This window comes from Trachypithecus francoisi, unplaced genomic scaffold (assembly GCF_009764315.1).
Source record: "Trachypithecus francoisi isolate TF-2019V2 unplaced genomic scaffold, Tfra_2.0 Lachesis_group11, whole genome shotgun sequence".
NCBI classification, from domain to species: domain Eukaryota; kingdom Metazoa; phylum Chordata; class Mammalia; order Primates; family Cercopithecidae; genus Trachypithecus; species Trachypithecus francoisi.
The window spans coordinates 29,338,092-29,363,163 of NW_022681456.1; the positions used below are offsets into that span (position 1 = coordinate 29,338,092).

Consider the following 25,072-nt stretch of genomic DNA (forward strand, 5'->3'; position numbering starts at 1 on the left):
CATAGAGTTCATTAAGAAGTACAGTTAATTCAGATTTGCTATTTTTAGATTTTTTTAATTATTATTTTTTTTAGAGACGGAGTCTTACTCTGTCACCCATGCTGGAGTGCAGTGGCATGATCATAGTTGGCTGCAGCTTCCAACTCCTGGGCTCCAGTGATCCTCCTGCCTCAGCTTCCTGAGTAGCTGAGACCTCAGGCGCACACCACCATGCCTGGCTAGATTTGCTGTATTTCAAAAAACTAAATCTTTAAGGTTTTCTCTAAAATTAATGACTCCAACTTCTTTTATCTTCAATCATTTTACGCTATTTTAGGGATGTAAGTTGCTTTTTTCTTTTTTAAGAGTCAGGGTCTGGCTGTCACCCAGGCTGGAGTGCAGTGGTGCTATCATAGCTCACAGTAACCTCACACACCTGGGCTCAGGCAATCCTCTTGCCTCAGTCTCCTGAGTAGCTGGAATTACAGGTACATGCATCTATGCGTGGCTAAATTTTAAATTTTTTGTAGAGATGAGGTTTCACTATGTTGCCCAGGCTAGTCTTGAACTCCTGGCCTCAAGTGATCCTCCCACCTTGGCCTCCCAAAGGCTGGGATTACAGGTGTGAGCCACTGCACCCAGCCTAAGTTGCTATTTTCTAAATACATTTTATTATCTTCACTTAAAAAAAGCACATGCCATACTGAATACTTACAAAATAATGAACAAGGCTAAATAATCCAAATACTCAACTAAAGGGGTCTGGTTATGTCAATTACGATGCGATAGCACCATAACCATTGTTAAGATTCTATTTGATATTCCTAGATGGAGGTCTGTGTATTCACCATATGTACATTCTACTAGAAACTGTGAATATAAAGATTTAGAATAAGTCAGTTCTCCTACAGTATTCCTCAAATAGTATAATTCCTCATGTAGTATGATGTCGAATTTCTTCAGTATTTGGTCATTTTTTGGTACTCAAAATCAAACAAAACTCCAGATAAAGCCTCATCAGCCTAAAACTAAGCAGGACTACCAACTTCCTCATTTTGGAGACCAACTGCAGAATCCACGACACTAGCTATACTGGCACCTACATTATACTGTTGATTCACACGGAGTTCCCATCAATGTCAACTGTCCTTGTATCACTTCTCCCTCATTCCACTTTATCACTGATTTCTCTGCAGCTGAGTATAGGATTGTGCCTCTTCTTTGTAAAAGATGATTCACCATTCCAGTCAGTCAGGATTTAGCTGGACTCTGATTCAATCAATCAGTCAATTCCACAAATTCCTCCCAGGCTTGGGTCACTCACGAATGTTATCAGCATGCCATCAGCACCCTGCTGCTGTTAAGCTACTGAAAGGAACAAAGTTAGGGACAGAGATACATGGCATATGAATACAGACCTCTCTTCAGTCTGCCTGATTCTTTCAGTAGTAAGCCAGGTTTTTTATTTCACCTAACTGGATTGCCATCAGCCCATTGCCATCTTGCCCACTAAAAGAAGCAGTAAAGCAGATTTGCTAGCTAGAGAGGCAGACTTTGAAGCCAGGTCATCTGGATTCAAATTTCAGCTCTTCCATTCACTAGCTCTGGGGGCAAGTTCCTTAATCTCTTTATGCCTCTTAATCTCTTCCACATTTGTAAAATGGCAACAGAACCTAATAATTGGTTATGAGGATTAAGCTAGTTGGCATATGTAAAACATCCAAAACAGTACTTGGTATATAATAAATTTGCTATAATAATGACTACCATAGGTACCTCCTGCCAGCATCCTTCTGATGCTGCCTGTCTTGCTTTCTTTCTGAACTGATACTGTAGTGTAGTGGTCACTACCATGCCTGGCTAATTTTGTATTTTTAGTAGAGATGGGTTTTCACCATGTTGGTCAGGCTGGTCTTGAACTCCTGACCTTGGGCGATCCACTCGCCTTGGCCTCCCAAAGTGCTGGGATTACAGGCATCAGCCACTGTGCCTGGTCAATTAGTTTCTTTTAAAAATGCTCAGTAACCATTGATAAGTAAAAATTTTGTTCAGGATCAATGTCAACAGAGGACAGACTCCACCTCTGGAAGAATAGGAACCCATGTGTTTATTTCCAGGCCCCATACATTTGTTACAAATCCTCAAACACTGCTTTAATCTGGCCTCTCCCTTGAAATACAACACACACAGGCCAGGGCATATGATTCTGTTAGAACACCTGAAACTTCTCCTAACTGCCTTCATTGATCTTGAGCTTTAAGTCTTACAGATACTCATTCTGCCATTTCCAGTCAAACAATCATTTTCCTAACACAGAAGATGTAAAATCCAAGTCAGAACAAAGTACTTAGGTGTTCTGTTGTCTGCTGCCACCATGCCAGTAGACTGCGCAGAAAACCCAAATCTTTATTCTTCTTGTTGTCAACATCTAACTAAAACAATCCTTCCTGGTCTCCTTAACATTTCTATAAAGCATTTGAGGGTTAATTTTTCCTGTTTGTATTCTTAGTCGTCCATGCCACTCTCTTCCAGTCACTTTTGATTTGGCATCCTAATTTCCATCCTCAGTAAATGTCTTTTTCACGCCTGAGGTCACTGGAAACGACCCAGTACCCTTATAAAATTCCTCCTTTATTCCTCTCTGGTTGATTAGACTGTAAGCACTTTCTAAGACTCCTGAACTATTTTGCCATTGAAATAAAGTCTAGGCTGGGCGCTTTGGCTTGTAATCTCAGCACTTTGGGAGGCCAAAGTGATCACCTGAGGCCAGGGGTTCAAGACCTGCCTAGCCAAAATGGTGAAACCTCGTCTCTGCTAAATATACAAAAAATTAGCTGGGTGTGGTGTTGGGCACCTGTAGTCCCAGATGCTTGGCAGGCCTAGACATCAGAATCACTTAAACTCGGGAAGCAGAGGTTGCAGTGAAAGGTAATTGCGCCACTGCACTCCATCCTGGGCAACAGAGTGAAACGCCGTCTCAAAAAAAAAAAAAAAAAAAAAAAAAGTCTATATTCATGGAATTTGAATTTTCTTCTTTGAATATCTGAAATTAGTCTTCTAAAATAAAAAGTCGGCTGGGCGCGGTGGCTCACATTTGTAATCCTAGCACTTTGTGAGGCTGAGGCGGGTGGATCACTTGAGGACAGGAGTTCAAGACCAGCCTGGCCAACATGGTGAAACCCTGTCTCTACTAAAAATACAAAATATTAGCCGGGACTGGTGGCAGGTGCCTGTAATCCCAGCTACTCGGGAGGATGAGGTGGGAGACTCACTTGATTCCAGGTGAAGGAGGTTGCAGTGAGCCAAGATCCGCCACTGCTCTCCAGCCTAGGCAACAGAGCAAGGCTCTGTCTCAAAAAAAAAAAAAAAAAAAAAAGTAAATTTATTTTTTTTCACATCCCACATTACATTTATTGACCAGCACAGTCAAGGGTGACAGAGAACTACTCTCTAAGGATTACCTGGGGTCTGAGTCATTTCAGAAGATTACACAGAATTTTCCACAGTTTCTGAAGGTGAAAGCTTTCCAAGACAAAATAAAATCTGGTCTATAGCCTTTTGGATGAAGTCAGGCCGACATGTCACAGCTTTGAGCTAAACAGTGTATTCAAGTCCTACTATTTTGCTCTAAGACCCTGGATAAAGTCTTACAATGTGTAATTTATTCTTGGCCCAAGTTTCAATTCTGCTCTGAAGTAAGGTCACAAGAGAGATTTCCACAAATTTTGGTGAATTCTCTTATTTGTAAAGTTCTTCTGGGAAAGAAGTGGAGTAATTTATTCCAGGACTTGATCTACAAAGTCAAGATAAAGTCCACACTTTGTCTACATATATCTCTTTTCCTAAACTCTTATTTTGGTTAGTGTGCCCTTTCATGTAACACCAGTTCTCGGCATGTCAGAATCAAATTCCACACATGTCGACTTTACAGACATGAACAGGCCCATAGAAGTCCTTTGTGTTGCCTAAATTCCGATCCCATTAGCCACTGAGAGTCAGGATAACTCTTCATTAGGTATAACAGGTTTTTTTCTTTTAATTTCAATGTAAATCATCACTCTTTATCTTTTAAAAAACTGCCACCATATCCATTTTTTTTTTTAAATTTAGTTTTCCACCAGGAGTTCAAATCCCTAAATCTCTTGCTTTTGCAAATCCTTCTCTTGACTCTCCCAAAGGACTTTTATAAAACGGATTCTTAAGATCGTCCCCAAGACCACTGGAAAACTCAAAGGTCATTTTTAGATTGACTACTCGAGAGTGGTCTACATATTCCCACAATAAAATTATCTAACCCATGACCCTTAACATTGCTTTCAGTAGGCCTTTGGGGAGGAAGCCGCAACAAATCAACCAACTTTAAAATGAAAACTCCTGGAGCTGGAAATGTTCGACACTCATCTTTAACAGCTCTTAGCGTGGTAATGGAGGGTGAAGGGAAACGTAGCCAAGAAAGGCATCCAGAAAGACACATTAACCAAAGACTGCTGGATGTTTACTAATGTATTTTATAGTCAACTGGTTATCGCGGAGAGCCAAAGAAGGGTCCAGGTGCACCAGGTAACCCTCAGAGCAACCCCGACCGCCACCGCCACCACCACCACCACCACCGCCGCCGCCGCAGCCAGGGAAGGAAGGGCCAAGCAGGCCGCCGTGCGCACGCGCGGCCCCGGCCTTTGTATTCGGGCCGGGATTTAAAAGACCCCTGCGTGCGCGCGCGCGCGCTCGCCAACCAACCTGCCCCGCCGTGAAGGGTGCAAGGGAGGGGCAGCGCTGGCCCCGGCATTACCTGCCCGCGTTCTCCGCTTCCATTCCCGGAGGCCGCTGATGCGCACGGCTCCACCTGCCAGGCACACGGGCGACCGGTCTCTGTAGTACGCGTCGTACTCACTGCGGTAAGACAACCCCAGAGACGTGGGCCGGATGGCGGGCAGTACCCGGACAGTGGCTGGACTCAAGCTCCTCCCCCAGGCTTCTGCCCTCCCCCACGGACCCCCTTTCTGCGCTGCACTTCCGCCTCCTCTGAGCCAAATCCCACGCGTACTGACCGTCACGTGATGCAGGACAGCCCAATCACGCTCACCCCCTTCTCGCAGGGCACCCCAGCTCCGCCGCTTGGCTTTTCGGGAAGGGTGGAGGACCAGACGACTGGGACTGGCAGCCCTCTGCTGACGTCAGCTTTTGTCCCCAGTATTTTCGGGGACTGGTGGACGCGTGGGCTATAGGGTGCTGACCTTTGGGTGCTGTGTATATGGGATGATGACGCTTATCAGCATTATCTAGTCCTTTCCACCCCGAAATTCGCCCCGATTAAAGACTGTTGCATTATCAGGTAGTGAGATGTGAGGGAGAGACTTTGGAAGTGGAAAACCTGGGCGTCGAGGCCACTGTGCCATCTTGGGCCTCAGTTTTCTTATCTGTGAAATGAGGGTGAATGTAAAGCTCTACATAAACCGCTCTCTGCATTAGTTTGGATATGTGAGAATATTAACCTTTGACGTCTACAAGACTAGATCCCATTCGAGCATCACCTCCCATAACCTTACAGACTAACCCCACTTTTACATCTCAGTGGTTCGTAATCTTACAAACTAACCTCTCTTTTATGTCTCAGTGGTTCTTACAGCTGGTTTTGTTTTATTAGTTCTCCATTTCTGTCACTGGTGTTTGTACGTTATTAAGGAACTCTTAATGGAATAGGCTTTTGGGTTTTTCTAGTTTGCAGTATGATAAAAAACATGACTGCTGTATTTGTTAGGTTTCCTGAGTTCATGCATATAGTAACAGGTAACTCCAAACCTTCGGTGGTTTACAGCCACAGAAGTTTATTTCTCACTCACGTGACCTGTGAGCTGGGAGATGACTGTGGCTCTGTGCTCCATGAATTTCCTTCATTCTAGGATCCAGGAAAAGGCTCTCGTGAGTAAATAAAGAAAGATTAATTTGTAGTATATCAATTATTTAAAGTTTAAGTGAAACTTTTAAAACAGTACAGAACTTTTATGAATACCCTGTCCATTAGTAGATACTACTCAGAACCTGGCACATGGTAAATATTCAATGAATATATGTTGAATGAATGAAAAAAAGCCCATCCTCTCTGATTTTGCCAATGGCTCAGGACCGTCGTCTAGAAAAGTCTTACATCAGGTGGCTTGTCTCAGTTATTTCAGGGAGAGAATTCTGGTGACTGAGTGTGTGTGAAGAGAGCAAACTTTTCTCAGGTTGTCTGCACTTGGGGACTTACCTTGGGCAGCAAGGGCTTCCCTCACTGTGGGTTGCTGTGCTTCTGGGTCCTGCCAACTCCACTCATAACCTCAAGAGACCAGGGTCCTCTGCTCAATCTTGCATAGCAAAAGAAAGTTTATGGGAGGAGGCCGGGCGTGGTGGCTCATGCCTGTAATCCCAGCACTTTGGGAGACTGAGGCGGGTGGATCACCTGAGGTCAGGAGTTCGAGACCCACCTGGCCAACATGTCAAAACCCCATCTCTGCACCTGTAGTCCCAGCTACTCGGGAGGCTGAGGTGGGAGAATCGCTTGAACTCGGGAGGCAGAGGTTGCAGTGAGCCGAGATTGAACCACTGCACTCCAGCCTGGGCTACAGAGTGAGACTCCGTCTCAAAAAAGAAAAAAAAAAAGCTTATGGGAGGAGTTGTCGGTGAGGACACTGAACCTGAACCTGAAAATGGTGAAGCAGTTGCAGCAAACTGGCTTTTATCCCATCAGTGTCTCTTTCTCTCAACATCCTGCATCTGAGTCTGGAAGACAAACTTTTTCTGCTTGTGAGCCTGGCCCACCAGAGCTGGGGAAGCCTGGGAGATGTGTTACTCTCTTATCTTTGCCATTTGTGCCTCTACTTCAGGAGAGACTTTGTATCATAGGGCAGATGATAGGACAACTGCAAAAGACAAGCCAAGTCACTTTAACTTGTTTCCCTTTCTCCTCTTCCTAATGCCTCCTCTCCCTTTCAGGAACCTAGTGAGCTTGCTTACCCAGTAGCTAATGTTACGCCAGTTAGTTACATCTTACTGTCAACAGGGCTTGCTACTGGGTAGGGTTTGTCCAATAGTAGATTTTCATCCATAAGTGGGTACCAGGGTCCTTACTGCATATGAGGGCTTTTGAGACCAGTACAAGAATTGGTGCTAAAGACAGCAGTTATATTCAGAATAATGATGATGATGATGATGGTAGAAATTATAGCAGTTAACATTTATTGACTGTTTAATATATGCCATGGACTGCTGTAAGTACTTTGTCTATATTAATTCATTTAATCCTTAGGATTAAATGGGAGTCAAGGTTGTGTCTTTGTTTGGGCTGCTATAATAAAATACCAAAAACTGGGTGGCTTTATAGACAATGCACATTTATGTCTCAGAGTTCTGGAGGCTGGGAAGTTCAAGATCGGGGTGCCTGAAGATTCAGTGTCTGGTGAGAGGACCCACTTGCTGGTTGATAGATGGTACCTTCTAGCTGTGTCTTCACGTGGTGGAAGGGAAGAGGCAGTTCTCTGGGCCTCTTTTATAAGGGCACTGATCACATTCACGAGAGCTGTGTCCTTCTGACCCAACCACCTCCCAAAGACTTCACCTAATAGCATCACGTTGGTGATTAGGTGTCAACATAGGAATTTGGTGGTGGGGGACGGGACATAAACATTCAGTGCATTGTATATAGTTCAAGTCCAAAAGCTGTCTGCTAGAGAATTCCGGCTTGCCCTGGGGAGGTCAGTTTTTTGTTTTATTTACACCTTCAACTGATTGGATGAGGCCCACGCACATTTTGGAAGGCAATCGGCTTTACTCAAAGTCTACCCACTTAAATGTTAAATCTCATCCAAAAACACTCTCACAGAAACCAAAATGTTTGACCATACATCTAAGCATAATTGCCCAGCCAACTGGACTCCTAAAATTAATAGGTAGCTATTATTATTATCTACATTTTACAGGCAAAGAAACGGACATACAGAGAGGTTAAGTAACTTGAGCAAGGTCACACAGCTATTAAGTGGCAGAGTCAAGATTATTATTGCCAGGGCAGTGTGGCACCAGAGTCCACCCTCTCAGGGCTCTTTGGGAGCCTTGGCAGAGTGTGAGGAGGCAGAAAGACTTTAGGCAGAAGGATATTCAGAACCTAAAGAGTCACTGAACATTGATAGCACTAAGTACCAAATAAAACAAGAAAGCTTTCAAATCAATTACCTCAGCTTCCACCTTAAGAATTAGAGAATGAAGAGTAACTGAAACTCCACATAAGCAAAAGAAAGGAAATGATGAATATTTAGTGTAAAACAATGAAATATTGGGAGGCCGAGGTGGGTGGATCACCTGAGGTCGGGAGTTTGAGACCAGCCTGACCAAAATAGAGAAACCCTGTCTCTACTAAAAAAATACAAAATTAGCTTGGTGTGGTGGCGCACGCCTGTAATCCCGGTTACTCAGGAGGCTGAGGCAGGAGAATCGCTTGAACCCCGGAGGTGGAGGTAGAAGTGAGCTGAGATTGCGCCTTGCACTCCAGCCTGGGCAACATGAGTGAAACTCCGTGTCAGAAACAAACAAACAAACAAAAACAACAATGAAATAGAAAACAAAAATGAGAAAAATCAGTGCCACTAAAGCTTGTATGGTGAGAAGATCAATAAAATTGATAAACCTCTAGTCAGGCTTAATAGAAAAAAGGAGACACAATAATATGAAAATGAAAGAAGTTACATAATTACAGATTCTATGTATATTAAAAGGATCATAGGAATATTTTGGCAATTATATTTTATAACTTCAGCAACTTTGATGAAGTGGATGAATTCCCTAAGATACAAACTATCAAAGTTCACTCAAGAATAGATAACCTACATAACCCTATATTTACTAAAGAAATTCAGTTTTGTTATGGTTTTGACGGTCATCCCTTCCAAATCTCATGTTGAATTGTAATACCCAGTGTTGGAGGTGGGGCCTAGTGGGAAGTGTTTGGATCGTAGGGGCAGATTTTTTGTGAATGGCTTAGCACCCTCCCCCTGGTGATGAGAGAGTTCTCTGAGTTCACACTAGATCTGGTTGTTTAAAAGCATGTGGCATGCCAGGCGCGGTGGCTCATGCCTGTAATCCCAGCACTTTGGGAGGCCAAGGCAGGTAGATCACTTGAGGTCAGGAGTTCGAGACCAGCCTGGCCAACATGGCGAAACCCCATCTCTACTAAAAATACAAAATTGCTGGGTGCACTGGCCCACACCTGTGATCCTAGCACTTTGGGAGGCCAAGGTGGGTGGATCACGAGGTCAGGAGTTCAAGACCAGCCTGGCCAAGATGGTGAAACCTCGTCTCTACTAAAAATACAAAAATTAGCCAGGCATGGTGGCAGATGCCTGTAATCCCAGCTACTCGGGAGGCTGAGGCAGGGAATTGCTTGAACCCACCGGGGAGCTGGAGGTTGCAGTGAGCCAACATCGCACCACTACACTGCAGCCTGGGTGACAGAGTGAGACTCCATCTTGTAAATAAATAAATAAATAAATAAATGTAAAAATACAAAATTAGCCGGATGTGGTGGCGTGCGCCTGTAATCCCAGCTACTCGGGAGGCTGAGGCAGGAGAATCGCTTGAACCTGGAGGGTGGTGGTTGCAGTGAGATTGCACCACTGCACTTCAGCCTGGGCAACAGAGCAAGACTCCGTCTCAAAAAAAAAAAAAAAGTGTGTGGCACCTCCCCACTCTCTCTTGCTTCCATTCTCGCCTTGTGATATGCCTGTTCCCCCTTCACCTTCTGCTGTGGCTAGAAGCTTCCTGAGGCCCTCACCAGGAGCAGATTCTGGCACCATGCTTCCTGTAGAGCCTGCAGAACTGTGAGCCAAATAAACCTCTTTTCTTTATAAATTGCCCTACCTCAGATATTTGTAGCAATGCAAGAATGGACTAACACAAATTTGTAGTTAAAAACCTTCCTACAACAAAAACGCCAGGCCCAACTGGGTTCACCAGTGAATTATAGCAGATGATTAAGGAAAAAATAAAACCAATCCTGTCAAGATCTTCCAGAATATTGAAGAAAAAGTAACATTTTCCAACTCATTCTATAAGGGCAACATTACCTCATTACCAAAAGTAGAAAAATGTGGCAAGAAAAGAAGGAACAGGCCAATACTATCATGAATATAATTCTGAACAAAATTTATCAAATTGAATTCAACTATATATATATATATATTCCAATAATATATAAAAAACAAAATTAACCAGGTAGAGTTCATCTGAGTAATACAAAATTGGTTCAACATTTGAAAATCAGTCTGTATAATTCATCACATTAACACATTTTTTAAAAAGTGTGATTATCTTCATAGATGTGGTTTAAGCATTTGACAAAATCCAACATTCATTTGTAATGAAAACTTTTAGCAGGCCGGGCATGGTGGCTCATGCCTGTGATCCCAGCACTTAGGGAGGCTGAGGCGGGCAGATCATGAGGTCAGGAGATTGAGGCCATCTTGGTTAACACAGTGAAACCCCATCTCAACTAAAAATACAAAAAAAAATTAGCCGGGTGTGGTGGCGGCGCCTGTAGTTCCAGCTACTCGGGAGGCTGAGGCCGGAGAATGGTGCGAATCTAGGAGACGGAGCTTGGAGTGAGCCGAGATTGCACCACTGCACTCCAGCCTGGGTGACAGAGTGAGACTCCGTCTCAAAAAAAAAATTAGTAATGTAGAAACAGAACCGGGAACTTCCTCAAGATAGATAAATGACAGCTATTAAAAAAAAAAAAAAAAAGCCCGTCTTTATTCATTGCTCAGGTGCTGGTTTATGTAGAAAATCCTGTGGAACCTACAAAAAACCTGGTACAACTAATAAGTGAGATTCACAAGGTTGCAAGATAAAATATCAGTGTAGGAAGATCAATTGTAGTTTATGTACTAACAACAAACAATTAGAAAAAATACCATTCACAATAGCATCAACAAGATGAAATATTTAAGGATAGAGCTGACAAAAGATATGCAAGACTTGTATCATAAAAAGTGAAAAGCATTGCTGATAGAAAGTGGGTAAGAACTAAATAAGTACATGGATATGTTGTATTCATGGATCAGAAGACCAAATATTGTGAAGATGTTTAAAGATTCAATATAATGCTAACCATCATCCAGGTAAGCATTTTTGGGTAGAAATTGACAAAATGATTCTAAAATTTATATGGAAATGCAAAGATCTAGAATAGCCAAAGCTGGGAGAGCTAATACTGCTTGACTTAAGAATTATTATAAGGCTACAGTAATCAAGACAGTGTTGGCCGGGTGCAGTGGCTCATGCCTGTAACCCCAGCACTTTGGGAGGCTGAGGCAGGCGGATCACCCAAGGCCAGAAGTTTGACAACAGCCTGGCCAACATGGTGAAACCCTGTCTCTGCTAAAACATACAAAAATTAGCCAGACATGGTGGCACATGCCTGTAGTCCCAGCTACTCAGGAGGCTGGGATGGGAGAAGAGCTTGAACCCGGGAGGTGGAGGTTGCAGTGAGCCGAGATCCAGCCTGGGCAACAGAATGATTCCTTGTCTCAAAAAAAAAAAAAAAAAAAAGACAGTGTAGTATTGGCATCAAGAAAGATAAATATATCAGTGCAACAGAAACAGAATAAAGTCCAGAAATAGATACATACATACATGGATAAGTGATGAACTGATTTTCAACTAAGCTTCAAATGCAGTTCAGATATCTATATGCAAAAACAAAACAAAGTTGTACCCATGACGCAGGGCAGGCAAGCCCTTAGCCCAGGAGTGTTCACCCAGGAAATAAATAATGTAAGAGTGAGCTGATGATAGAAGAAAACAGTTTTATTGAGGCAGCAGTGTTACAACTCCAAGACTGCTCCTGCAGAGCAAGGCTGCCCCATAGACAGTGTGCTCAGAGTAGCAGCTCAGAGGCAGTTCTCAGTCATATTTATACCCACTTCTAGTTATATGCAAATCAAGAGGCTGAGAATGCAGAAATTTCTAGAAAAAGGGAGGTAACTTTTGGATCTGTACCACGGAAAGGAGTGGTAGTGTCTGGGTGTTGCCATGACAAAACTAAACTGACATGGCACATTAGTTGGTGTGTTTTATGGAGAAGAGCTTCCACGTCTTCCCTATTGTAGCTGCTTCTCCATCCGGTCCTGTATCCAAGCTCCACCTTGGGAGTCAAGTGCTGCCTCCTGCCTCACCTATACCTCACACCATACAAAAAAACAAAATGGATCATGGACTTAAATGTAAAAGCTGTAAAACTTCTAGATGAAAATATAGAAGACAATATTTATGACCCTGGGTTATATTTTTAAATATAATACAAAAGGGAAAATTGATAAATTGTACTTCATTAAAATTAAACACTTCTCTCAAAAATTAATAAAAAGCAATAAACTGGGAGAAAATATTTGCAGATCATATCTGATAAAGGACTTGTGTCCAGAACATACAAAAGAACACTCAAAACCCATAAGAAAACAACTCAGTTTTAAAAATGGGCAAAAGATTTGAGCAGATGAATCACCAAAGAAAATAGAAGCACAAGAAAATAGGGTCATTTGTCATTTAACAACAGGATATATTCTGAGAAATGTCACTAGGTGATTTTGTCATTGTAAGAATATTATAGAGTGTACTTCCACAAATCTAGATGGTGCAGCCTACTATATACCTAGGCTATATTGTGTGGCCTGTGGTTCCTAGGCTACAAACCTGTTCAGCATGTTACTATAGTGAATACTGTAGGCAATTGTAACACAATGGTAAGTATGTATCTAAACTTAGAAAAGGTACAGTAAAAATACAGTATTAGGCCTGGCATGGTGGCTCACGCCTGTAATCCCAGCACTTTGGGAGGCCGAGGCATGTGGATCACCTGAGCTCAGGAGTTCGAGACCACTCTGGGCAACATGGTGAAACCCATCTTTACTAAAATACAAAGAAAACTTAGCTGGGTGCAGTGGCGGGCGCCTGTAGTCCCAGCTACTTGGGAGGCTGAGGCAGGAGAATCGCTTGAACCTGGCAAGCAGAGGTTGCAGTGAGCCGAGATTGAACCACTGCACTCCAGCCTGGGCGACAGAGCAAGACTCTGTCTCAACAACAACAACAGCAACAACAAAAAACCAAACCAAACAGTATTAAAGATAAAAAATGTAGCAGGCACTTACCATGAATAGAGCTTGCAGGACTCCTTGTTGCTCTGGGTGAGTCAGTGAGTGAATGCGAAGGTCTAGGACATTACTGTACACTACTGTAGACTTTATAAACACTGTACACCTAGGTTACACTAAGTTTATTAAAAAGTAATTTTCTTCGATAATATGTTAACCTTAGCTTTCTGTAACTTTATAAACTTTATAATTTTTTAAACTTTTTGACCTTTTTGTAATAACACTTAGCTTAAAACACATTGTACAGCTATAAAACATTTCTTATATCCTTATTCTATAAGCCTTTTTTCTGTTTTGAATTTTTTTTTTTTACTTTTAAAAATTTTGTGAAAAACTAAGACACAAACACACACATTAGCCTAGGCCTACACAGGGTCAAGATCATCAATATCACTGTCTTCCACCTCCACATCATGTCCCGCTGGAAGGTCTTCAAGGGCAGTAACCCACAAGGAGTCGTCATCTCCTCTGATAACAATGCTTTCTGGAGTACCTTCTGAAGGATCCGGTTGAGGCTGTTTTACAGTTAACTTTTTTTTTTTTTAAAGAATAAAAAGAGTACACTGTAAGATAAGCATAAAAGTATAGTAAATAGATATATCAGTAACAAGATTTATTATCAAGTATTATGTAGTGTACATAATTGTATGTGGTATACTTTTAGATGACTGCAGCATGGTGTGTTTACACCAGCGTCACCATGAACACATGGTGTTTGACAGTTATGATGTCATTAGGCTATGGGATTTTTTTCAGGTTCATTGTAATTTTATGGGGCCATCAGTCATGTATGTGGTCCATTGACTGAAATGTTGTTATGCAGTATATGACTATCAACACATGAATGTCTGTGATCCATTTAAAATTTTTAATATGGTGTGAGGTATGTGTCCAAGGATTTTTATGTTTTTGTGGTTTTTTTCGCATATGAAAATATTTAAATCATCAGTCATGAGGGAAATGTAAATTAAAACCAAAATGAAAAACCATTACCCACATATTAGAATAGCTAAAATAAAAAAGACTGACTAGAGCAAATATTGGAGAGGATTTGAAGGAACTGGATGGGGATGTCTCATATGTTTCATACACTGCTGATGGGAATGTAAAATTGTACAGCTCGGCTAGGTGTGATGGCTCATGCTTGTAATCTCAGTACTTTGGGAAGCCTAGGTTGGTGGATCACATGAGGTCAGGAGTTCTGAGACCACCCTGGCCTGCGTGGTGAAACCCCGTCTCTACTAAAAATTATACAAATTAGCCAGGTATGGTGGCACCTGCCTGTAATTCCAGATACTCAGGAGACTGACGTAGGAGAATCGCTTGAACTCAGGAGCCAAGATCATGCCACTGCACTCTATCCTGGGCGACAGAGCAAGACTGTTTGAGAATGAATGAATGAATGAAGGAATAGCCGGGCATGGTGGCTCATTCTTTTTTTTTTTTTTTTTTTTTTTGAGGCGGAGTCTCGCTCTGTCGCCGGACTGGAGTGCAGTGGCCAGATCTCAGCTCACTGCAAGCTCCGCCTCCCGGGTTCCCGCCATTCTCCTGCCTCAGCCTCCCGAGTAGCTGGGACTACAGGCGCCCGCCACCTCGCCCGGCTAGTTTTTGTATTTTTAGTAGAGACGGGGTTTCACCGTGTTGGCCAGGATGGTCTCGATCTCCTGACCTCGTGATCCGCCCGTCTCGGCCTCCCAAAGTGCTGGGATTACAGGCTTGAGCCACCGCGCCCGGCCTTGGTGGCTCATTCTTGTAATCCCAGCACTTTGGGAGGCCAAGGCAGGTGCATCACCTGAGGTCAGGAGTTCAAGACCAGCCTGGACAACATGGTGAAACCCCGTCTCTACTAAAAATAATTTAGCTGGGCATGGTGGCATGTGCCTGTAATCTCAGCTACTTGGGAGGCGGAGGCAAAAGAATCACTGGAACCAGGAAGGCAGAGGGTGCAGTGAGCCAAGTTTGTGCCACTGCACTCCAGCCTGGTGACAGAGCAAAACTCTGTCTCAAAAAAATAAATAAAATAAAAAATAAAAATAAATAATAAATTTGTATAGCTGCTTTGGGCAATTTCTTTTTTTTTATTAATTTTTTTTTTTTTTTGAGACGGACTCTTGCTCTGTCGTCTAGGCTGGAGTACAGTGGCACTATGTCAGCTCACTGCAACCTCCACCTCCTGGGTTCAAGCAATTCTCCTGCCTCAGGCTCCTAAGTAGCTGGGACTACAGGCGCACACCACTACACCTGGCCAATTTTTGTATTTTAGTAGAGATGGGGTTTTACCGTGTTGCCCAGGCTGGTCTCAAACTCCTGAGCTCAGACAGTTCTCCCTCCTCGGCCTCCCAAAATGCTAGGATTTTGCGTGAGCCACCGCACCTGGCCTGGCAATTTCTTAAAAAGTTAAATATATACCTTCCATATGTTCTAGTAATTCTTCTCCTAGAGATGTACCTAATAAAAATGGAAGCCCATGTTATCAGAAAGACTTCTATACCAGTCTTTCTCATATACAACCAGTGTCAACCTAAAATAACCAAAAGGGTCAGAATCTAACTTAAAGAGGGTATATTCAAGCACAAAGAGTAAGAATGGACCACCTGGAAACACCAACTCCAAAGGAATGGAGTCAGCGTTCTGAAGTAAGAAAGTTAAGATTTCATTTGTATAGGCATAGACAGGAGTTTTTAGCAGGATTTCAACACTTTTCATACAAGATTGGCACAAAGTTACAGAAATTTGGTTGGTTATACGCAGTGTTTCTTTTTGGGAAAGGGTGCATTTAACATTTTTTACAGAGGGTGTAATACTCATGGGTTTTCTGTTATCTGGTCTCAGCAAAGCAGGACAATAAAGGGCAAATTAATCATAACAAGGGTCATTAAGAAGGCAGGCGGTTTTTGTCACTGTCATTTTTCTCTAGTCATTGTATAGAACAAGAAAAGAATGTGAGTTAATATATAATCTGAGAACAGAAGTTGTAACCATGTGTACTCAGATTAGTCACATCTCTCTCAAGGCTTAACAGTATTTTTTTAGGTTCCAACATCTTTTAAATTTTAGTTATTTACACACCAACTAGAAACCAAAATGTTTACCAGTAATTGAACAGATAAACCAATTATAGTCTAAACCCACCTAGCAATAAAAAGGAGTGAACTACTAAGACATGCAACAATGTGGATGAATCTCAAAAAACTGAGCTGCAAGAAATAAGCAACACAAAAAATAGTACATACTGTATAATTCTATTTATGTAACATTCCAGAAAATGCAAACTAACTTATAGTGACAGAAAACAGATCTGTGATTACCCAGGGAAATATAAGGCCGTGGAGGAGGGAGGAAGTAGAAAGAAGCACTAAGAAGCACTGAGGGTTTGGGTATGTTCATAATCTTGATTATGGTAATGGTCTCACATGTCAAACATCATATTGTATACTTTAAATATGTGCAGTTTATCATATGTCAAATATACCTCTATAAAGCTCTTTAAAAATATGAGTATTGTGATTTGTCATACATACAACTTTAATCCTTCAGAATTTAGCCTTGCACTAACTTTTTTTTTTTTTTGAGACAGAGTCTTGCTCTGTTGCCCAAGCTGGAGTGCAGTGGCGCGATCTCAGCTCACTGCAACCTCCACCTCCTGGGTTCAAGCGAGTCCCCTGCCTCAGTCTCCCGAGTAGCTGGGATCACAGGCACCTGCTACTACGCCCAGCTAATTTTTTGTGTGTATATGTACATATATATATATTTAAATATATATATATTTTAGTAGAGATGGGGTCTTGCCATCTTGCCATGTTGGCCAGGCTGGTCTCAAACTTCAGGCCTCAAGTGATCCGCCTGCTTTGGCCTCCCAAAGTGCTGGGATTACAGGCTCAAGCCACCATCCCCGGCCCTTGCACTAACCTTTTACTTAAAAATCAACCCATAATCAAAACAATCGAAAAATGCCTGGATTATATTATGTCCATTTCAAATTTCCCGTTTCCCAGTAGCACCAGGTCATAAGGCCACAGCTGTCTGGATGTGGCTCTATTTCGGGTATCAAAAGACGCCAGACACAGGGACAGTGAGTGCCTTTAACTTAACTCACAAGAGGTCACAGGAGGGTGACCTCCCGTAAAAGCACGCAAATGCTCAATGTGTGACTCCACCTCTCCTAAAAAGTGGTAAAGGCGTGCAATTTCCTTTGTGTGCACGAAAGTACAAATGATGTAATAATAGTCCACGGCCTGGCCTTAGACTCCACATCTGCCAGGAAAATTTAACTATAGGGAGAGTGATGGAGACGCTGCGAGCCTGGGGCTGAGAACGTGTCGGAATTGGTTTAAAAAAAAAAAAAAAAAAAAAAATTGTCTTTCTCCCAGCGTCCCACTTCCGCCTGCGTCATGTACCTGCGCCAGCAGCGCTCTTGCTTTCCTGTCCGGTGCGATCCCCAGTCACAGTACTTTGAGTCCGCCCTTACACCCGTTGCCCAGCACCCCTGCAGTTCGCGGTACCGTCTCTTCTAGGGAGCGTGTATAGGGGCAGAAGGGAGTGAAGTCCACAGTTCTAGAGGTAGAAGGGGCGCGGGGAAACCACCGGGTGTCGGCCTTCCGCTTGCTGATCAAGAGCTCCCTTTAATGTCGTAGGCCAGCGCCCCTCACTGATAAACGATTGAGACTGGGCCTCGGCCTGGAGGGCGTTCGTCCTCTCCTTGCCCTCAGCTTGTAAAGGAGGAAACCGAGGCGTTGGACTGGGCGAGAACCCAGGTTCCCTGACCGCGCACCTCCCGCACCTCCGCTGCCGTGTGTCTCGTGTCCAGCGCTGGCTGGGGCGCCTCAGCCCTGGCGCGGTGTAGTTGTGAGCGGGAACTTCTGACACTGCCCCTTCCTTCCCCGTCCAGCCTGCCGACCATGCCCGCGGGCGTGCCCATGTCCACCTACCTGAAAATGTTCACAGCCAGCCTCCTGGCCATGTTCGCAGGGGCAGAAGTGGTGCACAGATACTACCGACCGGACCTGGTGAGTGCGGGAGGGCTCATGTTTTATTTTTGAGCCAAATGCACCTCATTTCTTTGTAAATTACCCAGCCTTAAGCATTGCCTTATAGCAATGCAGATGCTCCTGGACCACTCCATTCTCCTCGTGGCAGCAAAAGTGATCTTAAACGAAATTAGGATCACATTTGCTCTGGGCCCAAAACCTTTGGATGGCATCCCATTGCATCTAGGGCAATGCATGGCCTGTGAGGTCTTACACAGTCTGGCCGCTGCCTACCTGTGGCCCATCTGCCACCATTTTACCAGTTCTTTCCCCTGTTAACATTCACACCTGCTTCCTTGCTGTTTCTCCAATTCATCAAACCTGTCCCCATTTCGGGGCCATTCTTTTTCTTATCCTTGGCATGTCCTCCTCTCCCCCACCCCCCAACAACTTGGCTTGGTTTCCTTCTTCAGAACTTCAAGTCTTAGCTCAAGTCTCTCCTCCAGCAATGAGGGTCCTTGGGCTAGCTCCCAAAGAATTCCTCCTCTGCGATTCCGTCTCATCCTTTGTTTCCATAGGGCACTTGTCTGCAGTTCTTTGTCTATTCATTTGTTCTTTGTCAGTTTGCTTCAGTAGAATGTAAGCTCCAGACTGTGTCTGTCTGGTTCAGTCTTGCATCTCAACTGCTTGGAATGTAGCAGACACTCAATAAGTATTTGTCGAATGAAGGATGAGTGAATATAGGCATTCAAAGGAGGGAGAAATTTAATTTTAATAAGCATTCATTGAATTAGGAACTGAAATTAAAGGTTCTTTTCGGGAATTATAGTCTTGGGGAGGTGGAGATGAGAAAGTATGGTGCAGATGATTATAAGAATGTGCTGTTATGCTATAGGTGTGAATAGTGGTTTGGAGCACAGTGTTGGGAGCGGTCATTTCTGTTTGGACTCTGCCTGGACAGGTAACACAGAGAATCAATCAGTGTTTCTTTTTTAAGAAATTTTTATGAAAAATAATTTTTAAAAAATTAGAGACAGGTCTCATTCTGTTGCCCAGGTTGGAGTGCAGTGCTGCAATCAGAGCTCACCACAGCCTCACATTTCTGGGCTCAATCAATCCTCCTGCCTCAGCCTCCTAAGTAGCTGGGATGACAAGTGTGCACCATCACACCTGGCTGATTTTTAAATTTTTTGTAGAGACAAGGTCTCAAAATGTTGCTCAGGCTGATCTCCAACTCCTGGCTTCAAGAAGTCCTCCCACCTTGGCCTCTGAAAGTGCTGGGATTACAGGTGTGAGCCACTGTGCCTGGCTCCATTTGTATTTGCATTTATGTTGTATTTTTATTTTTTGAGATGGAGTCTCACTCTGTCACCCAGGCTGTGTGTGATCTGATTTCACTGCAACCTCTGCTTTCCGGGTTCAAGCAAATCTCATGCCTCAGCCTCCTGAGTAGCCAGGATTACAGGCGTACACCACCATGTGTAGCAAATTTTTTGTATTTTTTGGTAGAGATGGTGTTTCACTGTGTTGGCCAGGCTGGTCTTGAACTCCTGGCCTCAAGTGATCCACCCGCCTCTGCCTCCCAAAGTGCTGGGGTTACAGGCGTGAGCCACCGTGCCTGGCCCATTTGTATTTTTAACATCAGTTAATTGTCACTACAATTTTGAAGGTGTAATTCCTATTTTCACATGAGAAACAGGTTGAGAAGAGTGAAGTTGATTTCTCAAAGTCACATAGCTTAATGAGGTGATTGAAGGATCTGAAACCCAAGCTTTCTGTTTGGTATGTCTCTTTTTCGCTCCTGTTCATAAAACAATCCAGTACTCTTGTAAAACATTCAAACTGAGTTCAAGTATGTAGAGTAAAAAGTGAAAATCCCCCCCTCTTATAACCCGCTTGCTCCCCACACGTAACTACCGTGTCTTGTTTGGTGAATATCCTTCGCCTCTTCTCACTGGTGTTGAATGCCCACTGATACGGACTGGAAAGTTGTCCCTTCCAAACTGCACGCCAAAATGTGATCCCCAATGTTGGAAGTAGGGCCTGGTGGGAGGCATTTGCGTCATGGGAACGAATCCCTCATGAATGGCTTGGTGCCCTCCCTGTGGTGATGAGTGAGTTCTCACTTTATTAGTTCACGAGAGCTGGTTGTTTAAAAGAGCCTGGCTTGCTCTCTCACTCCCTCTCTTGCCATGTGTTACACCTGCTCCCACTTTGCCTTCTGCCATGAGTTAAAGCTTTCTGAGGCTTCACCAGAAGCTGGACCGATGCTGGTGCCATGCTTGTACAGCCTGCAGAACCACGAGTCAAATAAACCTTTTTTCTTTATAAATTACCCAGCCTCGGGCAATGCAAAATGGACGAATGCACCTGTGCATGCGTATACACACACACACACAGTTTGTGGAGTGTTTTTCCTTCATGTGAATAGGAGTTCATGTACACATTTCTCTGCTACTTCCTTGTTTTGGCTACCATCTACATAAATAGACGTTTGTGTATATTAAATCTTTTTAACTACTGCATAGTATTTCATAATATAACTATGACATTTATTTGATCAATCCCTCATTGACATTTAGGTAGTATGTAGTTTTTGTACAAACAGTGCTGCAGGAGCTCTTTCTTACAACCTCAGAGTGCTTCTCTTTTAAACAGGGTTCTATTGAGCATCAGGGATACCTAGTGGAGACAAAGTGACAGGAACCTTCCACAGTAATGCAGTTTAGTCTATAGCTTGTGCAGGAATAGACATCAGGCAGGCCTTGCAAAAGAAGGAATGCCTGGGATTTGCCCTTGGGAAGTTGACCTTTGATTCACCCATTTCATTATAATTGGGAATGTGCAAGGGTTGTTACAGCAGCTGCCTGTACCTTGGGAGGAGATGGAATGAAGCCACAGTCTTTTGAAGGGTCTGAGGCCACCTCAGTTTGATTGGTTGGTGACACTGGCAATGAGGTATCTCTGTAGGAACTTGAAGGCCCAGGTGGCTGGCTGTGTGTTGGAAGCAGCGTGCTTCATTCACATTTATATGCTCTTTACCTATGTCTTTTGGTATTGCTCCAGCAATGACTGTCACTATTGTTAACCACTTTGTTCTTTGTAACAAAGCCAGATCACAAGTCTTTCAGTCTGAGAACTGGAAGGTCTGGGCAGAGTCAAACAGAGGAGACCATGATGACTGCCCAGACTTGTGCTTTAGTGCCGTGTTGGGGAGAACTGCTACAGGTGCCTTGTTTTAGTTGTCCATCTCAGATCATCTGAATAGCAAAGGAGATGACTCTGTTGTAGTTCAGGTTGAAAGCTAGGAGTTGTCTTTAATTCTTCTCTCATACTGTACATATCAGCAGATCCCACTGGATTAACCTGAAAAGTACATCAGATGCTGCCTGCTTCTCACCACCTCTGTTGCTACTACCCAATTCGATCCACTGTCAGTCACTTTCACCTGTTGTTGTAATAGCTTCCTGACCTGTCTTCTGCCTTCCACTCTTGCTCTCCTGTGGTCTATTCTCAGCAAAGCTACCATTGTCATCTCTGTACACTTGAATGAGGACATGTCACTCTTCTCAGAACTCTCCAGTGTCTTCCCATTTCAGAGTGAAAAACACTGGAGACTTTATCTCCCCGCTCCCTTTTTCCTCTGCCCTTTTCTTCCCTTAACCTCCCCGTGAATACTTTGTACCAGCTATACTGACAATCTTGCTTCTCCTTGAAAATGAAGCCACACTCCTGCCTTAGGTCCTCTGCACCTGTGGTTCCATCTGCCTGAAATGCTCCTAGGTAACTGCATGGCTGGCTCCCTCATCCTGTTTCATGTCTTTGTTCAGAAGTCATCTTCTGAACACCAGTAAGTACACGGAAAGATGCTCAGCACTATTAGCCACCAGAGAAAGGCAAATCAAAACCACAATGAAATACCACTTCATATCCACTACAATGGCTATAGTAAAACAGATAGTAACAAGTGTTGTCAAGGATGTGGAGAAATTGAAAGCCTCACGCATTGTTGATGGGAATATAAAATGGTACAGTGGCTTCAGAAAAGTCTGGTAGTTCCTCAAGCAGTTAAACATTAGAGTTTCCATATGACCCAGCAATTCCACTTTTAGGTTTATGCCCAATAGATGTGAAAACACATATCCACACAAAAACTTGTATATGAATATTCAGAGCAGTATTATTCATAATATCCAAACGGTGGAAAATCTAAATGCCTATTAGCTGATGAATGGATAGATGGTATATCCATACAATGGAGCATTATTGAGTAATAAAAAATGAAATACTGATACAAGCTACAACATTGATGAACCTTGAAAACATTATGCTACATGAAAGAACACAGAGGACCACAGATTATATGATTCAATTTATAGAAAATATCCAGAATAGGCAAATCTATGTAGACAGAAAGAAGACTAATAGTTGTCTATGGCTATGTGGGGGAGGGTTGTATGGAAATGAAAGTGGCTGCTAATAAGTATGGGGTTTCTTTTTGGGGTAATGAAAATGTTCTAAAATGTATTGTGATAGATGCACAACTCTGTGAATACCTTCCTTGAATGCAAGGATTTTGTATTTTTTTGCATACTGCTTTATGCTTTGCATATAATAGGCACTTAATATTTTTGAATAAATTAATTCCTAACGCTTATTTTCTATGCCAGGCACATGGTAGAGAGTCAGTAGATGGTGCAGGAGTGAATTTCCAAATGTGGAAAGTTTTATTCAAAGCTGTGAACCTGTCCATTGATTGCGATGCCAGCTATCCTCTGTGAGTCCTGCAGTACATAATACCGAAGACCTTGCCAGGATGATAGACTTATAAACACAGGGTTAGAAAGGGACTTAGATCAACCAGAGCTTCTCATCATAAAGATCTATTCTCATCATAAAGATCTATCATTGAGTAGCAAGTAGAGGAACTTTTTGTTATTTTTTACTCTTTAAAGTCTTCCAGGTTACATTGAATTGCAGCCTTATTAAGGGTTAGACATTTGTGTTTTTTGTTTTATTTTTTTGCAGACAATACCTGAAATTCCACCAAAGCCTGGAGAACTCAAAACGGAGCTTTTGAGACTGAAAGAAGGAAAACACAAACCTCAAGTTTCTCAACAGGAGGAACTTAAGTAACTATGCCAAGAATTCTGTGAATAATAAGTCTTAAATATGTATTTCTTAATTTATTGCATCAAACTACTTGTCCTTAAGCACTTAGTCCAATGCTGACTGCAAAAGGAGATGCTTAGTGGATGTTTAGCCGATACGTTGAAATTTAATTATGGTTTGATTGATATTTCTTGAAAACTGCCAAAGCACATATCATCAGACTCATGAATATGGTTTGAAAGATAGTTAGTCCTGAATATAATTTGAAATAGAATATTTGTAAGTCTACTATATGGGTTGTCTTTATTTCATATAAATTAAAAAATTATTTAAAACTATGAACTAGTTTCATTAATTGAATTTGCTAAGTGGAGTTATTTCTCATTGCTAAACTATTTTCAAATTCTAGATCTCTGCTAACTTCAGTAAACGAACACCAAAGTGGTGAGCTTTGATAATGCATTTTGTGGATACAAAATCATCGCCTCATCACTTTCTAGAGTGAAAGGCTGGGGGCATTGCTCACCTTTTGCATGAAGAAAAGACCCATCCCTTAGGGCCATTTTGTGCTTAAGGGGAGGACAGACCATCACTCAGTGGACCATGTGAATGAAGGATGCAGTGGATGCTTTAGAAGTACCGCGTACCTTCCTTTTACACGTACAGAGTAGGTGGCCTGGCTACTGAGGGAAAGAGTCATGATTTGAATCTGAGTCTCCTGTAAGACAATGACTTCATGAAGGTGAAAAATCAGTTTTATGGTTATTAAAATAAAAAATTTACCTCAGGTCAGGTAAAAATGCCATCTTTATTTCATTAAGTGCTGCTTCTAAGTGACTTCCAATAAGATACATTTTCTTCCTGTTTTGAAGTTGATCCTATTGTGAAAAATATACATTGTAGTGGTCATGGAAATGCGCCATCCAGACTCCCTAAGGAAGCTTGTTGCTTTAGCATCAAGCATGCCAGCAGCTTTCAATGGTCAGCTTCTGGAAGGATTGCCTCAGCTGTGGTGGCCTTGCTCAAAGCCATGCGCCCTGAAGGGGCCCAAATCCAATGACTGTTGGAGGTGAGAATAGAAAGCCCTGGCCACTTCAGCACGTGAGTGGTGGGCAACTCTGATGGGCCCACCACAACTCCCTGTGGGGTTTATGGACACTGTCTTCGGATCTACGTTGCAGCTCAACTTCTCCCTCAGCTCGGTCCCGTTTCCTTTCTCAGGTGTTGATCAAAGGGTGCGCCTTCATAGACCCTCTGCTAGACTGCACCTCAGTGTTTCTTGGAGAACCAAATCTGTAACGTATATGCATTAAAAATTAAAAGCAGTACTATATTATCCCCTAATAATGATGTTTTTTAACTTAAAAGGCCGAGATAGACCAGTTGCGACCTGTTTGGTAATTAAATTAGGCCAGTTGAACAGTTTTTGTGCAAGATAGGTATGATTGAGCTGTTTATTTTTATCAAAAACTGAAGGAGTATGATGCTTTCCTGCTAGGAGCAACAGAAACTTAGTAATTGTAGGATTCCGAGGAGCAAGTGTCAGATATCACTAATTCAATGTGATCTGATGGCTTTGTTTTCTACAAGTATATCATAGCAGTATTAACAATGGTAATGCATAGTGGCCCCAAAATGGGAAACATTACAAGTAGCAATTAATGTAAGCCTGTATCATGAAAGGAAGCTATATATACCTTAATTACAGCATGTTTCTGTAACTGAGCTGCCATTCTACTATGAAGGAAAAAGCAGGGTGGTTTTCAGAAGACATGTACTCAAGTAGGGAAGCTGGTAATAATAATTGCAAACTAATTCTAGAAAAATACCTTAAGG

The 25,072-nt window shown here is 42.7% G+C and overlaps 2 protein-coding genes across 6 annotated transcripts in view; one reads left to right on the forward strand and one right to left on the reverse strand.

Annotated features, from left to right (window-relative positions):
- The window catches only part of TDG (thymine DNA glycosylase), a 23,232-nt gene extending 18,208 nt beyond the window's left edge, over positions 1–5,024 (reverse strand). Inside the window, exons 1-2 of one of the 3 annotated variants that reach the window (XM_033220845.1) lie at positions 4,769–4,904; positions 1,083–1,347 (exon numbers count right to left, since the gene is read on the reverse strand). Coding sequence is in view for 1 of the 3 variants with exons in the window: in XM_033220844.1 (XP_033076735.1) it covers positions 4,769–4,791 (23 nt within the window). In the remaining 2 variants the exon portion in view is untranslated. Of the gene's footprint in view, positions 1–1,082; positions 1,348–4,768 lie in introns of all 3 variants that reach the window. The other 2 variants (XM_033220844.1, XM_033220846.1) reach the window with 2 other exon arrangements.
- Positions 4,738–24,572, forward strand: CUNH12orf73 (chromosome unknown C12orf73 homolog). 3 transcript variants are annotated; one of them, XM_033220859.1, is made up of 3 exons: positions 4,738–4,874; positions 18,046–18,163; positions 23,153–24,026. In XM_033220859.1, exons 2-3 carry the CDS (start codon positions 18,056–18,058, stop codon positions 23,258–23,260), a joined length of 216 nt encoding a protein of 71 aa, XP_033076750.1. In that variant the 5' UTR covers positions 4,738–4,874; positions 18,046–18,055; the 3' UTR covers positions 23,261–24,026. The 3 variants fall into 3 exon arrangements, with proteins under 3 accessions (XP_033076750.1, XP_033076748.1, XP_033076749.1); XM_033220857.1 differs by lacking the exon at positions 4,738–4,874 and adding an exon at positions 17,544–17,655 and having other exon boundaries at positions 23,153–24,572; XM_033220858.1 differs by lacking the exon at positions 4,738–4,874 and adding an exon at positions 17,585–17,717 and having other exon boundaries at positions 23,153–24,569.
- Positions 24,573–25,072: the final 500 nt, after the last annotated feature.

What these genes read in the sequence shown, in the direction of transcription:
- CUNH12orf73 (XM_033220857.1), top strand. Translation starts at nt 17,549, where the DNA reads ATGTACCTGCGCCAGCAGCGCTCTTGCTTTCCTGTCCGGTGCGATCCC. An exon ending in CAGCACCCCTGCAGTTCGCG is followed by an intron (nt 17,656 to 18,045) that starts GTACCGTCTCTT and finishes TTCCCCGTCCAG; the next exon opens with CCTGCCGACCATGCCCGCGG. An exon ending in GATACTACCGACCGGACCTG is followed by an intron (nt 18,164 to 23,152) that starts GTGAGTGCGGGA and finishes ATTTTTTTGCAG; the next exon opens with ACAATACCTGAAATTCCACC.